General features: G+C 37.7%; 2 protein-coding genes across 3 annotated transcripts in view; one reads left to right on the forward strand and one right to left on the reverse strand.

Annotated features, from left to right (window-relative positions):
* LOC140143591 (DNA ligase 1-like) overlaps window positions 1-15,767 on the reverse strand; it is a 69,056-nt gene that overhangs the window by 51,364 nt on the left and 1,925 nt on the right. Inside the window, 1 exon segment of the mRNA XM_072165404.1 lies at window positions 13,610-13,675. Coding sequence (XP_072021505.1) covers window positions 13,610-13,675 — 66 coding nt within the window.
* On the forward strand, window positions 1,681-10,304 carry LOC140143609 (dehydrogenase/reductase SDR family member 1-like). 2 transcript variants are annotated; one of them, XM_072165422.1, is made up of 9 exons: window positions 1,681-1,810; window positions 2,823-2,939; window positions 3,687-3,751; window positions 4,628-4,771; window positions 5,493-5,578; window positions 6,195-6,327; window positions 7,044-7,196; window positions 7,569-7,638; window positions 9,735-10,304. In XM_072165422.1, the coding sequence occupies exons 2-9, from the start codon at window positions 2,828-2,830 to the stop codon at window positions 9,947-9,949; spliced, it is 978 nt and encodes a 325-aa protein (XP_072021523.1). In that variant the 5' UTR covers window positions 1,681-1,810; window positions 2,823-2,827; the 3' UTR covers window positions 9,950-10,304. The 2 variants fall into 2 exon arrangements, with proteins under 2 accessions (XP_072021523.1, XP_072021524.1); XM_072165423.1 differs by lacking the exon at window positions 1,681-1,810 and having other exon boundaries at window positions 2,795-2,939.

A 15,767-nucleotide genomic window follows, 5' to 3' on the forward strand; every position in this document is an offset into this window, starting at 1 on the left:
TTACAGTGTGTGGTTTCCGTTCACATTGACATCAGTCACATCCAAAATTACACAAACATCAGAATCTTGAATTTGACCTGTGTTTTCAAACTGGCTGATATTACTTGTGAACATTACCCATATTATGACCTTCAAAGCTGTGAAATATCAGAGTCATTCATTGATTAATAAAATTGTTGAGTAAACCTTTTCATGTCAATTTCCCTTTTTTACCCCAAAAATTACATTTAAGTGGCCATAAATTTGTCATTACACAACAAAATGCACCCAAATTTGGTCAGAAGAGAGCCTATGACATACTCATTTATTTTAAATATCTATTATATATATGTATTGGACAGTCAAAGTATAAATATTCACTACTCAATATTTATCAAATTTGTTAAAAAATTACATAACATGAGATAATAAATCATAATTTTCTTCAAGAAGTAGAGAGATTTAAGCTGGGAAATGATATTTTTATGAAAATCTGGTCTTATTTGGAAAAGAAAACCCCCATTAAATGAAATTTAATCCATTTTGAAAATTTTGAGTTTTTTTCACCAAAAGTGGCGCCTAACCGTGAAATGGGCCCTTTACTTTTACTAACATACCCTCAAAAATCAAGATTTAGTCTAGTGTATTTTGACAAAAGTGGAAATTCTTTTCATACAATCAAAATATTAAAACATACCTGCCAAAATGAAGGCTTTTATGCATTAGAAAAAGTTGGAGGACATCTCCCATTTACCCATGTGGTTATTAAATCCTTTTCTAGCGCATTTGTGTATACTAGTAAATGATATGTCATGAGGGCAATGGTGCTAGCTCCACTGAAAGAAAGAAAAATACAAGGAAAAAAAGAACTTCACCCGGTGTTGTCAGTCCTGCCTATGCAAAGGCGTAACGCATGATCATTCCCAAAGTAAAAAATACCCCCTATTTTGCATTGTTTCAAGAACATTTTCAGCATTTGTTACCCCTATTTCACACAAAAACGGGTACAAATTAGCCTTTGAAAATTACCCCTATTTTTTGCATTTCAAGTACACTTTTACAAAAGTACCCCTTTTTTAACATTTCAAGAACACACACCAAAGAACACAGCCGCCAAACTGAGATGAAGTCCCTGATGTAATAAATAAACCCCAGAAACAAACTGAGTGAGTTGCTGAATATTTAGGAAGGCACAAAAGTTTCACAAAACTTGACATCTGGGAGTAAATTGAGCAAGAAATGTTACGATTTCTTGGGATTTCAATTCTCAGATTCACATTGAAAAATATACCCTATTTTTGAATTTTGAGTACACCGTCGTCAAAAACAACCCTATCTTTAAATATCACGAACATTTTATGTTCGCGAACATAGTTTAAAAATAACCCATTTTTTCTCGAAATTGGAAACAATCATGCGTACACATAGTCAATGTTAATTAAGTGATAACACCAGGCCCTATAACAATCAATGAGGATCCTTTAGTATACACACTCTCCTTTTTAAGGGAATTTATTTATAATTATCTTCCATCTATTTTGATATGGGTGACTGATATAGGTCACCATGTGATCTTTGCTCAGTGTTTATTTGCTGGGCATTAAATCAATACCAAGTCCAGACACACTGTGCTTGATGCAGAGATTATACGTACAGGCCTATCATATTGAGCTATATTGTGTACATTATGTAGGCGATTCTATTCAGGTCTAAACCCCTCTGTATGTTCCCAATTACCTACACTGCCTGAGTACAGTGCCTACCTAGTGCCGAGCGAAGCTGCACGAAATTCAGGATTGCCTGCCTGCCTGCATCTAACATCACACACAAGGTACAGTATAATTTTCAGAATGACTACATTAAAGATCTTTAATATTATCATAAACCGTATTGTATAAGCCTATACTGAATTATTGTAGCTTAATGAGAAAATTATATGACCACAAGATCAATGTGGCATACTATGGGCTTTAATAGTAATATCACTACATTTTAGACTATAGGGAGCACACCACTAAATAAACATCCTATTGAAATACACATTACAAGAAAGTGAGTTCTACCCCATCATGTGACAAATATTTTGAAAGTTCGGACTGGATTTCCAAAAGTATGAAGTTTGAAACTTAATAAAGATTGGATTTTTCGAAACGCAACAAAATTGTGAGCTATGGGCATGCACCTGAACAGCGCCACCCTATTTTCAGCTTGCATGAATGCCTCCTTACCATGTCCGCATGCGGATAATTGGATAATTTTTGGCCACCCACCCAACTGTCTGACAAGATAGATGCACCATTTTGTGATTTTCTGAACATTGATCGATTGCATCTTTTTATTATAATAATACATGGCTATCATCTTGCTCCATCCCAAGTAACACCCACCTGTTTGCAGTCTGGACCTATGTTTTATTTGAGTTACACCAAATGCACAAGGATTTGATCGTGTGCTGCCTTCTAATTAAAATATTTCTGATTTTCATTTTTTCTATTTTTGGATTCAGTGACCAACATCTTTAAAAAAAAGGGGGTCAGTTCTTACACCCCAAGTTGCTCTGACAATTATTAAACAGCAGTCCAAACAAATTCAGGCCAAGTGAAAAAAAAAGGCTTTTTGCACTTTCGAATGATCAAGGGTGACACTAAATGCGGTAGGATTTGGTGGTGTGCTGCCTATTTTATGCCTGTAAATTCATTCTAAGATATTACAAAAAAATTAAAATATTGTTTTAACTCAAGAAAGATGATGTAATAGTTCGTTCTTCCCTTTACCCTCATTCTCTCTCCCTCTGTGGCTGTCTCCCTCTCACCTCTCCCTCTCACTTCCCCCTCTCCTCCTAGAAGTCATGTCTGGACCTTTAGCAGGCAAAGTGTGCATAGTGACGGGTGCTTCTCGTGGTATAGGAAAGGGCATTGCATTGCAGCTTGGGGAAGCTGGGGCTACTGTCTACATAACTGGTAAGTAGTAGTATGCCTAGTCATTGAGCTATAGAAAACTTAGACATATTATTATAGCTACCTAGGAGAAACTGGAGCTACTTGAAACTGGTGAGCCTGGGTGGGCCGGGGCTCAAATTGTACCTTAAACAGGATTGCATCTGAAAGGTACCCAAGCAGGATTTTATTTGTTTGTTTGTTTGTTTACCCAGGTTGGTCCGTGAGGAACACATGCTAATCCATGGAAAACCATGGACCGTTCCAAGCTCATACAAATGCACAAGCCTGGATAGCCAGTGTAGGCTAATATATGCATGCTGGCCTAGATAGCTTTGATAAACAAAGCAAGAAATGGAAGAAAATAGATAGGAAAAAGAGAAAAGAGAGAAGGCCACTCCCAAACACAATTGTACAATTTTACTCTTAGCCCTTACTTCGTGAGAAAGGAAACTGGAATTCCAATCTCAGGCCCCGATGCAAAGGATTTGAATGGTACCACCTTTAAATACAAGTTTGTAAGACCCTTGTTTTCTCATTTTGCTGGTAACGCATGTACACTATGAAACTTGAGTGCCCCCCACCTAGGCTGGCAAGTCCGAGACCTACAATAATCATGGTCACCCAGCAAACACATATCTTTTAAAATGTAAAAAACATACATGTTAAAGTTATGAAGTCTGTCACAGCTCCTTGAAAGCTAAAAAAATAAAAAAATAAAAATTACATTGTACATATTTTGCATCTAGTTTGTTTTGTATTATTTTTCAGGGCGTGGCTTATCACCAAGTGGTGATGTAAAAGTTGGGGGCACCCTTCAATCAACAGCTGAAGAGGTAAACATGTAAAGGCACATTTATAACCAAATTTGTTCAATCTTTGGAATGACAGTCAATGCTGCTTTGATGCTTGTTATTGGTCAATATTAATACCTGGACAAAGATTCATATATGTTATTTCAAAAATAACAATACATGTAGTCAATTGATTTTAATACGGATCGACCAAGCATTGATGGTTGATCCAAAAATCAAACTAATTTGCTTCTATTTGCTTAACTATGGTAACCAAAAAGATCATCTCAAAACTAGGCGTATAGACAGACCTGCATGTAGAGCTACATGTATTATAGATACGGAAACGTCCACAGGGACCCCAGAACTTGCAGAAAATTAAACAGTAGGGGTCCGTAGTAGAGTTTGGTGAGTTAAAAGTTGCACAAATGCAGCATAAATAGTATGTCTGCGGTAGTGCTAGATTGAAAAACTGGGGGTCTGCAGAAACCCCTAAACTTGCAGAAAATTTTAATATGGGGGTCCCAACTGTATTTTGGTGAGTCCGGGTCCCCAAATGCAGCCTAGCCCTATACCCCTGGTTTTAGGTTGGCCAGGTACTCAGCAGACGGTGTTGCTACATTTGTGTACCTGTAGAAGGTACAGTAATGACTTCCTTTCAACTGGAATAGCCCACTGTACACATACACAATGCATAAACCAATTCTAAAATAATCTGTGCATTTATGATTTTTAACTACAAGCATAGATCCAAAGAGGACCCATTCATAATGTAGGCCTACCTCCAGCATTTATCAGCAAACTCTACCGACCGCAGGATAGGGATATATGGCAGAGTTGCTCCTCTTTGGCTCTAATCTCTGTGATTATTTCCCACAGAATCAGATATACATTTTTCATCTACTTTTCCCACAACAGATTGAAAGTCGAGGAGGTAAATGCATCCCAGTACAATGTGACCATGGCAACGATGAGGATGTCAACAAATTATTTGAAAGAGTCAAAACAGAACAAAATGGCCGCCTTGATGTTTTGGTCAACAATGCCTACAGTGGTGTCACGGTATGTTTTGTGTTTGTTTGTGAAATAATTCCTGCATACAATCCAGAAATTGAAAGATCTCCTTCTCTTCACATCCAAGATGGCCACCATGCCAAATTGTCCCCCCCACAAAATGAACAAGTATATGGTCTGGTGCCAATTCGTGCCATGCTGTATTCCATTCAGCAACATACTATAATATTTTCCTGTATTTTGAGAACAATTAGGGGTAACTAAATTGTAATAGTATTCAGAGTGTTCTAAAGAGTGGGCAGTGCTAGCCATACATGTAGGTGTCAACATAAAAAGTCAAAGTTTTTAGATATTTCTCAAATTATCAAGAGCTATCTTAAGAACCACTAAACCAATACTAGGCTTGTTTGTACTCATTTTAATGCATTTTTCATGCTGATTCTAAATATGGCATGAAAATTTAGAATTCTGAAACTTTTGATTGAATTAAAAAAAATGAAACTTGTCTTCTGCAGTCGACACCCATGAATAGTCCTTCAAGAATGACTCAGCTGACAGAAGTTTAAAACTATTCAAGGCATGGTTTGGTGGAAGTCGAAGGACCTCGGCCTTCGGCCTCGTTGTTTGGCTTTGCCGATCATACTCGGCTTCGCCGAGCCCCCCTCCCACATAGCCGAGGTCATTCTTGAAGGACTACCCATGAACAGAGAGAGAGTTAATTTCTTGTCATCATGATGAGTTTTTGCTTGTTGCCCATTATTCTCATCAGGCTATAGCTGAAAGTGTCAAAGCAGGGAACACATTCTGGGAAGAGGAAGACGGTATGTGGGATACTATCAACAAAGTTGGTCTTAGGTAAGCTGGGAGGGGGAGGGGGAGGGGAGGGAACACATTCTGGGAAGAGGAAGATGGTATGTGGGATACTGTCAACAAAGTTGGTCTAATGTTAGCCATTCTGGGATGACAGCAAGGGGATGGGATGGAAATGAATATATGAATGAATGAATGGGACGGGCGAGGTGGAGGGAGAGGGTAGGGAAGATACTACCAATGAAAACAGGGAGAGGTGGAAGGAAAGTGAGGGGTTGAGGGGGAGAGGAGAGAGGAAGTGGAGAAGGGAAGTGGAGGAGAGGGGAGGGGAGGAGGTTGAGGCAGAAGATGAAAAATATAATAAATTTGTTTTTTACACGTCACACAAGACTACTTTCGTAGAATCTGTTTAAAATAGACTATTTCATTTGAAATCCATACAGTACCAAATGACCTTAATCTCAAATGGAGTCAACCATTCAGGTAAACCCATTTGAAATACAGGGTGTGGAAGATTAAGATCATGTCTTCATAGGGAGGTAAAAAGCCAATTGATAGCTATCATAACCAAACAAAAAAATGGGGATTACTGCTTACTTGACTCATTTGAGATTTCCTCCAAGTTGTTTTAAACCAAACATTTCTTGTTGCCTGATTTCAGAGGGCACTATATAGCGGCAGTGCATGCTGCTAGGCTGATGGTACCCGCTAAACAAGGACTCATCATCAACGTATCATCTCCAGGGGGTCTCATGCATTTTGCTACAATACCCTATTGTATTGGCAAGTCTGGGGTAAGTACATTCATTGGTATTTACCACAAATTCACTTTCATTATTTTCAAGTCAAGAAAATGGAATCAAGACTAGAACAGTACAATTCTGAATTGGAACTACATGTATACACCTCATGTGCAATAAGTGCCGTTTTTAATTCAAAATCATTTTTTCTCATGGGGTCTCCCTGTTTGGTTTGGTTTTGGCTGGGTTTTTTCTTGCTGTTCGGGGAGTAAGGCAGTTTGTATTAATTGCCCCAGCTCAAGCCATATCAGTAATGTCACCCTTGTGAGGTAGTAACTGCAGCGGGGCTCGTTTTCCCTCAGCATTCCTGATTGGTTGCCTTACGACCGCCAGGCTGCTCGGACAAATCGGATCTCTTGTTATCGAGTGTCTGGTATTTTCGCAGGGTTTTTCCCTTTCCTCTTTATTAACTTTTTCAGCTGAAGCGGTAAGGTTTGTTTGAAAATAAACCAACCATAACTGTATAACATGGCAGCTATATTGGAGGACAGAGGGACAGGTCTCTAGATCGATTCCACAATCATTCATTGATCACATGTTTTATTGTACCATATTATTTGTGCAATTATTCCACATATTTAATTTAGTCCAAAATTTAAAAAGTATTTTGAGGCCTGGTAAGTCCATGAGTCCCAAGATATATAGCGTAATGCTAACATTACTTACAACCAATTTACATGTATTTCATGTTTCCTTTTTTTCCTACCCAGTGTGATCGTATGGCTTCAGAGTGTGCCATAGACTTGAGGAAGCACAACATAGCCTATGTCTCCTTATGGCCAGGAGCAGTCAGAACAGAACATGTTCTCAGTTTCGGAAAAGGAAATGAAGATCAAAGTACTGATGACAAAGCATCCAAAATGGTACGCAATATTTCAACACAAGAGATTTTCTGTGCAAATGAAATTAGCCTGAATTGCTTCTCAGTTTGATCAGTGAAGTGCCTGCCCCACCCCTTTATCTGATAGACCATTGTTCTGTGGTAAAAGATATCCCCAGGAGCTATCCCTGGGCAGCATTAACTGCTCACACTGGTATAAAACCATGGTTTCCAAATTTGAATCATAGATTCATTAAAACACCAAAATTAGCTGAAGTTGTTGCCACTTCACCAAAATATCATATTCAATCTATGTACAGTCCTAAATTGATGAAGTTTTATAGTTTGACCATGATACACAGAAACAGCAAATTTTCATTCACATTTTTAATGTGATCATATGTATGTATTTCAGATGAAGAGAATGATAGAAACGGGAGAGACTCCCGAGTTTGCTGGCAAAGCTGTTGTACATCTAGCTGCAGGTTAGTATGATATGAAAACAGAACCTTGGGGCTAAATTGCTAAGTACTGTAATATTTAAGACTAAGAAACTAAGAAAGGTTTTAAAAGTTTTGTACTGAGCAATGAGCAAAACTAGCCCTGGACCCAGTGCCGTGACCAGTACCCGCTGGAAGTAGTCCTCTGGCGGCCTCATAGTCCGAGGAACTGAGCCAGTTCTAATCTAAGCAAAACAAAACATAAAAACTAGACATTTTATTGTACCAAAATCTAAATATGCACCCTGTCGCCAGTTCAAAAAAAAAAAGAAGAAAAAATAAATCATAATTTTCAATTTGACACCCAGGATATCATTTGAAATGTGAAAAGAAGAGCTGCTAAATTAGGGCTGCTAAGAATACACAATTGCGTTATTTGCGCTGCAATTTGTGTATTTTGGCTCCAAATGCGTTTTTTGATGATTTTTAAAAATTTGGAAAAAAGTTACCGGTACCAAAAAATTACAAGTTTGCATCCAAATGGGACCACTTGTGTTCACTTCAAAATCTATTTTATAGACTTGTGTACAAAAAAACCAATTTTTATATCTTCAATAGATTATGCAGCGAACACAAATTACAAATCGGTCCCATTTGGATACAAACTTGTAATTTTTTGGTAACTTTTTTCCAAATTTTTTACAATCAACCACAAATGATTGCAGTACTTCACTCTAGGTCAAGGGACTCTCCAAATCCGCAAAATTTTTTTTTTTAAACGCAATTTTTAATTTTTAACTTTTTTCCCCCTTTTTTTTTAATGATGGTAGCACTTGATGTTAGGTCCAGGGAAATCACAGATTTTGGCATTTTTTGGAAAATCGTGGTGCGTTTTTTGGCCTCCAAAATCGCGTATTCTTAGCAGCCCTATGTAAAATGCTCTTCTATCTGCTCTCTTCAACAAGAGCATAAGAGGAGCTATGCACCAATGGCCATTATTAAAGTGTTACAACAATATATTAAGCATCATTGAGTCAACAAGAGGAGCAATACAACATTAAAGGAAGTGTCCGGCAATTACAACATTATGTCTTATATGTTAGAAAAATAATTATCAAGCACGAATCACATGGTTTTATTTTTAAAAAACAAACTCATATTAACCATAAAAACGAATAAAAACGGCAATCTCTCAACACACGATATTCAAAATTCCTGCACCGAAATTTTCTAGAGCAGGGACGTCATGGTTATTTGTGCTCAAATGTCGTCAGACTTCATTGAATTATCAGGACGTCATCACTCTAGACAATTTCGGCGCGGGAATTTTGAATATTGCGTGTTGATAATTATTTTTTTAACATACATGACATAATGTTGTGATTGCCGGACACTTCCTTTAACCGACCAGGGCGCTTAACAAAGTCATTTTGGGTGGGGTTGGTGAGCACTTATTTTTTACATTAAATAAACTTTTTGCATGTTTACGTAAGAAATTTCCCAAAATATTCATCCATCATCAGTGTGCCATATGTTTCAGACCATGATCCAAATTTAAATGGGCAGTTAAAATATCAGTTTGCTTGTTGTGTAGTCACTGGGTATGTGCTTATAGGGGCATGGGTGGTTAATTCCGGGGGTGGGGGCACTTCAACTTTGGAGGTGACGCGTATGTATGTAGGGCTGTTAAGACCCCCTTTTTCAGCATCGCTGCCATCCAAAGACCCCATATTTTTTTACGAACACATGCTCTGTCACCCGAAGAACCTCTATTTTTCCATTTGATCTGTCACCCAAAGACCTTTACTTATTTTGAAAAAACAACTTTTGAAATTTGACGTCATTTAGAACTAGAAATTCGATTTTCGAGGTTTCTGTGGCGCTGTTTCGGTTCTCACCCAAAGATTCCATTTAAAGGTCATGTTCTCACCCAATGACCCCATATTTTTTACATTTTGCTCTCACCAATGCCAAAATCATGTTCTCACCCAATGACCCCATATTTTTTACATTTTGCTCTCACCGAATGCCAAAAATCATGTTCTCACCCATTGACCCCATATTTTGTACATTTTGCTCTCACCGAATGCCCCTTAGTGCGAAATTTAATTTAGAAATTTTTTTTCGCTATTTCATTGCAGATCCCAACATCATGAAGAAATCAGGCAAGATAGTCCACACTACCTGGGTCGCCAATGCGCATGGCTACTCGGACGTCGATGGTAGACATCATATCGACCCGTTTAGCATTAAATACATGCTGAATCTCTCAGGTCACACCTGGTTGGCTGGGGTCACGCCGGAATTCATACGTTTTCCTGGATGGATGGTAGCGGCTATGTACCACCATTTTTGATGGACTAAATTAGGGCTGTTACAAATACGCAAAAATTTTGTGTTATTTGTGGCGCAAATCACATATTTTGGCTGCACATGCAATTCATGCATTTTTGACATTTGAGGATTTTTTTTTTGTGATTTACAATTTTTTGTAATACAATCCAAGGGCCGGGGAGGCTCTTAATAGTAAAAAGGAAAGGTGGGCACAGGTGGGCACAGGTGTGCACTTTGCACATTTTGAAATCAAAGCACCAACGCACAGTGTATTTTACCCATACGAAAAATCATTCCGTACGGACCGTACCGTGCATGCACAGATCACTGACAGTAACGCAATCAACCAATCAGCAGTTGGAAAATCGTTAACCCAATGACGCTATCGCTGCATTTTCATTGATAAAATTCAAAATCGCTTCAAAAACACGAGTTTTTAATTGCAGATATTTAATTTTTGTAATCATGAATGTCAATGCCTTACTCAAATTAACATTGTGTATTATCGTGAGCGTTGAATGCGCTGAAGCTTGTGAGGCGGATTCTTCGCAAATTTAGGCGGATCTTTTGTTTTTTGTGACATTAAAAATCCATCTTTCGCATGGCCGCTGTGTGTGTGTGTGTGGGGAACGGGGTCAGCTATGCACGCATGGATTCTATTAATAGCGACCTGCATGCATAAACACTAGTACTGCTGACTGAGTGTACCAATCGTAGCAGGGTGTAAAATATAAAACAAAGTCAATGTTTAATATCAAATACGTTATGGGGTAAATATAAGCATTTGAATAATTTAACAATAATTTGAACCTGAAAAATAAATGAACATGAAAGTTCATGAGTGATTTTTCAACATATTTGACTGTTGGATAAATATGGGTGCTGCAGCTTTGGAGCTAAGGCAATATGGCGCATTACTTTGAAGTTGGTAATGGGTAAATTACACTGTGCAACGATGGGTTTTTCAAAAAAATAGCCCTTGAGATTAAACTGTAAAGCTTTTTGACAGTAAAACTTATTATTTTGGTATACTTTTTCATATGCTGTACATGTGTGCGTCAGGTTCGATTTAACTTGTGCCGTGGAGCAAAATGCTCCCCATTTTGGACAACCTGCTACACAAATATCAGCTTGTATAGCAATATTTTACAATGTAAACATATGCTAATATTATAAGAACATCACCTAAATAATATTTTCGCTAAAAATTGCTATGCAAGGTTTTCAAAGTAAATCAAACCCTGGTGTGCGTACACTTTTAGCATGAGGTAGAAGCTAAAAAGCCTAAAATATCAGCCAAAGCTTACAAAATCTGGCAAAAATTTGATGATTTTTTGCAAACATATTAAAAAAAATGACTGATTTCACAATTTCACATGTTTTAGCAAAATTTGAAATAAACTCCCAAAATGCAAAATCTGGGTCAGTCCATCAGTCGGAAATCTTTGAATAATTTTTGAAGACACATGAAGAGTTTTTAATATTTTAACATATTTTCCATCTAGAAGCCTGTAGTAAATTTTTGAAAAACACCATTTTGGAATTTATTTTGCTAATGATCTGAATATACAAACTTCTTTCCAACATTCCACTTGATCTAGAGCATACTGCGCATTTAAAATAAAAAATTCAATGAATATGTTGTCAGTAAATTTGTTGTGTGCTTAAAAAAGCAATTCAAGACATTTGCATGCTTCCATGGAAACAAAGTGTTTTTACTGTACATGTCTAATAAAAAGTACTTGTTATAAAAACTTTAAGAATTTTGTATTCAAATTTAAAATTAGTGTGATGCCAGATAGGAGTACACTTGTCACTTAAATTCCCCCTTCCCTCTCCCCATCTGTCCTTGCCCCCCTACAAAATGACCAAATCCTCAGGTTACCTGGTTCTCATTGTCCACCTTGATCTGGGGTAGACTGTTTAAAATAAAATGTGAAGATAAAAATGTGTGTTGGAAAACACGATTGCATGTGTCCATTTTTATTTTTAGGAAAATTTTTCAGAAACATGTGTTTATAGTTGTGACTGTAGCTATAATCCCCATTTATGGTCATTAAAAGACAAATTCTATAGATTGACCTCAATGTTTAAGTCAAGGGACTGGTATATCGATATGCTTGAGCAAACTGCACAGTTCAATAACATTGTGATGTGGCGGGATGTTTAAAAGCATGAGCCCTGAACAAAATGATGCGTGCACATACTGTCAGGCAAAAAACAATGAAAATTGTGATGATGCTTGCGCATACTGCCAGGCAATGACATCAGAAGTCAACTCATTTTTCTATTTTTACCAAATTGCACTGCATGCATTATGAACATGTAATATAATCAAATAGTGCCCTTGTGTTTTCATTGGCTAAAAAATAAAATTGCTTTAATCCATCCACACATCATTTCCTACGCTCAATCATAATCAACCACTAAAATGTGACCAGCCCAAACTAAATTAGCGTAAAGTCACAAGTTGGTAGTTTTCAGATGCCCTGGCTGCTGCGTTAATGTTTTTGTTTCAAGCAAATAGTATCGTCTGTATGTCCTTTGTGAATGGGCCATTCACCAAGGACATACTACTGGCTTGTACAGGTGCGTGGCAAACAAAAAGAACATTGATCAACTCAGCAGCCAGGGTGTCTAGAAACTCATCATTGATCAACTCAGCAGCCAGGGTGTCTAGAAACTCCTCATTGATCAACTCAGCAGCCAGGATGTCTAGAAACTCCTCATTGATCAACTCAGCAGCCAGGATGTCTAGAAACTCCTCATTGATCAACTCAGCAGCCAGGGTGTCTAGAAACTCCTCATTGATCAACTCAGCAGCCAGGGTGTCTAGAAACTCCTCATTTTGTTGTAGCATGTTAATGTTTAAAGGGACACAGAGGATACTAGTATTCCGCTTTTCCTGGTTCTCAATCTATTCCTGGTTCCACATGTTGGTCTCCAATTTCAAACTACGAACCCACTGGGAACCATAGAAGTTGATACAAATGACCAAATTCCATTATGGTTCCAAATATTGTGCCCAATCTATGTACATTGTATGTACCTGACACAAATCAAGGGAACCACAATACAAATTATGCCCATCCAATCAGCATCTTACTATGCTACCAAGGACAATTATCTGGTCTCTCCATTACTGCAGTTGAATTGTGGGGTCTATGCAGATGATGACGAAGAGCTCACAGCCAGTTCCGATCAGGGCAACACATGTTTAACATATCGTCACTGGGCGGGAAAAAGCTCATTATGTACTTTTGGCCCTTGAACATGGATAAAGCCTTGTACATGTAGGTGTAGACTTTATATTGAAGAGGTTGCTTCATTCATGTTTAAGGGCCAAAAGTACATGCAGAAAACACCTCATATTTACTTTTGGCCCTTGAACATGGATAAAGCCTTGTAGGCGTAGACTTTATATTGAATGATTTGCTTCATCCATGTTCAGGGGCAAAAAGTACATGAGGTTTTTCCCGCCCTGTGACAATATTGCACTATTCCAACTGAGAAGACATGACCTTAATCTTCCAAACAGGAAGTGTGAATCAAATGGAGTTACCTGAATGGGTGACTCCATTTGAAATCAATACACCCTGTGTGGAAGATTTTAAAGGCCATGTTTTCCCTAGGGGGTGTATGGATTTCAACTGGAATAGCCCATTAGGGTCATGTAACTTACCCATTCACAGTTTTCTTGTCCTTTTTTTTTTTTTTTTTTTCCGCTGGTTTCGGACTGAAAAATGTCCTGGAGTAAAAGAAGAATCAATGATAATTTTAGTGGTTTAAATCTTTAAAAAAAAATTAAAAAATGCGCACCTGGAATTTTCAGTCAACACTGTACTTTGACTTTCATCAGCAATCTCTATTGATAATACTAATAGATGCAGGGTGCATGCACCCACCTCTATTTCAAATTCAAGGACTTTTCAAGGACTTTCAAGTACACAAAAATTAATTTTCAAGTACCTTTGAGTGACCCAGAGATAGGTGTGTGTAAAAAAAGTAGAAGTAAAAAAAAGTGAAAAAAAAAGAAAAAAAAGTGATCACCCTAACTGTGGATTTTGTTCATTTTGAATGATTTCTGATGTTATTACTCACGTTTTAGTGACGTTTGACCTTTACACTGGTGTTTTCATCAGAATAGCAACTCTTTTTTTCAAACATCAGACTAAATAATTTTCAAGAATATTTTCAACCGTATGATGATTTCTTCTGGTTAACTTTTTATGAACGCCAATCAGAGCCCACTAGTTAAGCCACTGTAAGACTGTAAACTGCAGATAAAACATGTGCACTCCAATCACGCTGCCATGCACTTGTCTGTATACAAATGCTAGGGAACTGGAAACCCCCCATTGAATCTCACTTTATTACCTGTGCACACCATCATCATCTCTATATCTTCGTGTCAAAAATTGCTGTGATAGTACGGCGAATCCTCTCTTTTTTCAATAGCTACGCATGGCGATTTTGTTCGAGATAGGCCGAGCGACTCAGGCTAAGCATAGTACGACTATCATATGAGATACCATCAAGTTCTATTCTACACATTATTACGATTTGCGCATGCTCTAGTATCCCATATGCAGGGACAGGCGATTTACGCGGAACTTGCTATTTTTTTTCCTATGGGCAGGGATACATGATTTGCACTGAAAAAATAGTTCCGGGCAATTTGCTATTTTTTTCTGTGCAAATCGCCTGTCCCTGCCCATATGGTGTTACTATTACAAGGAAATTCGATTTGTTTTGAGGTAAAACCAAGGTTTTGTACACTAACTTGAAATTAAATACACTAATTAGCGGCCATCACTGTTTGCTCTGGATACATTTTTACTGCATTTTTTGGCGTAACGATTTTTAAATCGAAAGTTAAAATTGTGATATATTTAATTTTGAGAATTGCAATTATCTTATATAAAGGAACACAATTATGATCCAGGTGCGTGTATAATAGAAAATTCGATCACACGTGTATATCACAATGCATATATACCGGTATGTAAACTTTCTTTATCTGTGTCAACAGGGAGTGCTTGTAGATTTAAGTATGTTCCCCAGGGGTGAAAATAAGGAGTGATGGACCTTGTTGTGACTTGCCACATTTGCACTGCACACAGTATGACACCCGGCCCCCCAACTCAACACAAAAGTTGACAACCATGACGTCAGTATCAAGCTGCTTATTAAATATTAAATATTCATGAAAAGGTCACAATCGGTGGATCGGATTGGTTGAAATCAACGCCACGTTTTTGACCTTACAGGGGTCAGAGATATGCATATTCATGGGGAAATTCAGACACGGAGACTCCGCGGAGATTTCTACAAATTCGTCCAAAGGTAACCAAAAGGTTGGGGATCGCATTTTTGGCGATCTTTTCTTTTAGACCACCCGAGCTATATAGGGTTAAAACTACGAATTTATCAAATTAAACTTTTGCATCAAGGTTAAACATGTTTTTAGCTATACAAAGGTACCTTTTATTTCATCAAACAAGCTTTATTTTGTTCCAAAATCGCATGTTTTTATCGCCATTTCGGACGTAAAAGAGCTAGTTGCAAAACCGGTGATGCCATCTCCGAAACGTTCGCGTAACACTAAGCACTTGATGTACGCTCATTTTGGCGGTAATTTACGCTAGCGTACCATGCATTTTCAAGTGCGTTTAACAGTTTTTACTGCCTGACGCAATTCTGCATTTATTCAAGATGGCGAATTTCTCGAAAAACGTAACATATTTTGCTGGGAAAATTCTTCCATTTCACGAATTCTTTGCCACTTTTCACTCATTTGATCATCTTTTCATGTGACGGAAGTGATGCTGATTTTATGA

The sequence above is a fragment of the Amphiura filiformis genome, unplaced genomic scaffold (assembly GCF_039555335.1).
Source record: "Amphiura filiformis unplaced genomic scaffold, Afil_fr2py scaffold_24, whole genome shotgun sequence".
Lineage (NCBI taxonomy): Eukaryota > Metazoa > Echinodermata > Ophiuroidea > Amphilepidida > Amphiuridae > Amphiura > Amphiura filiformis.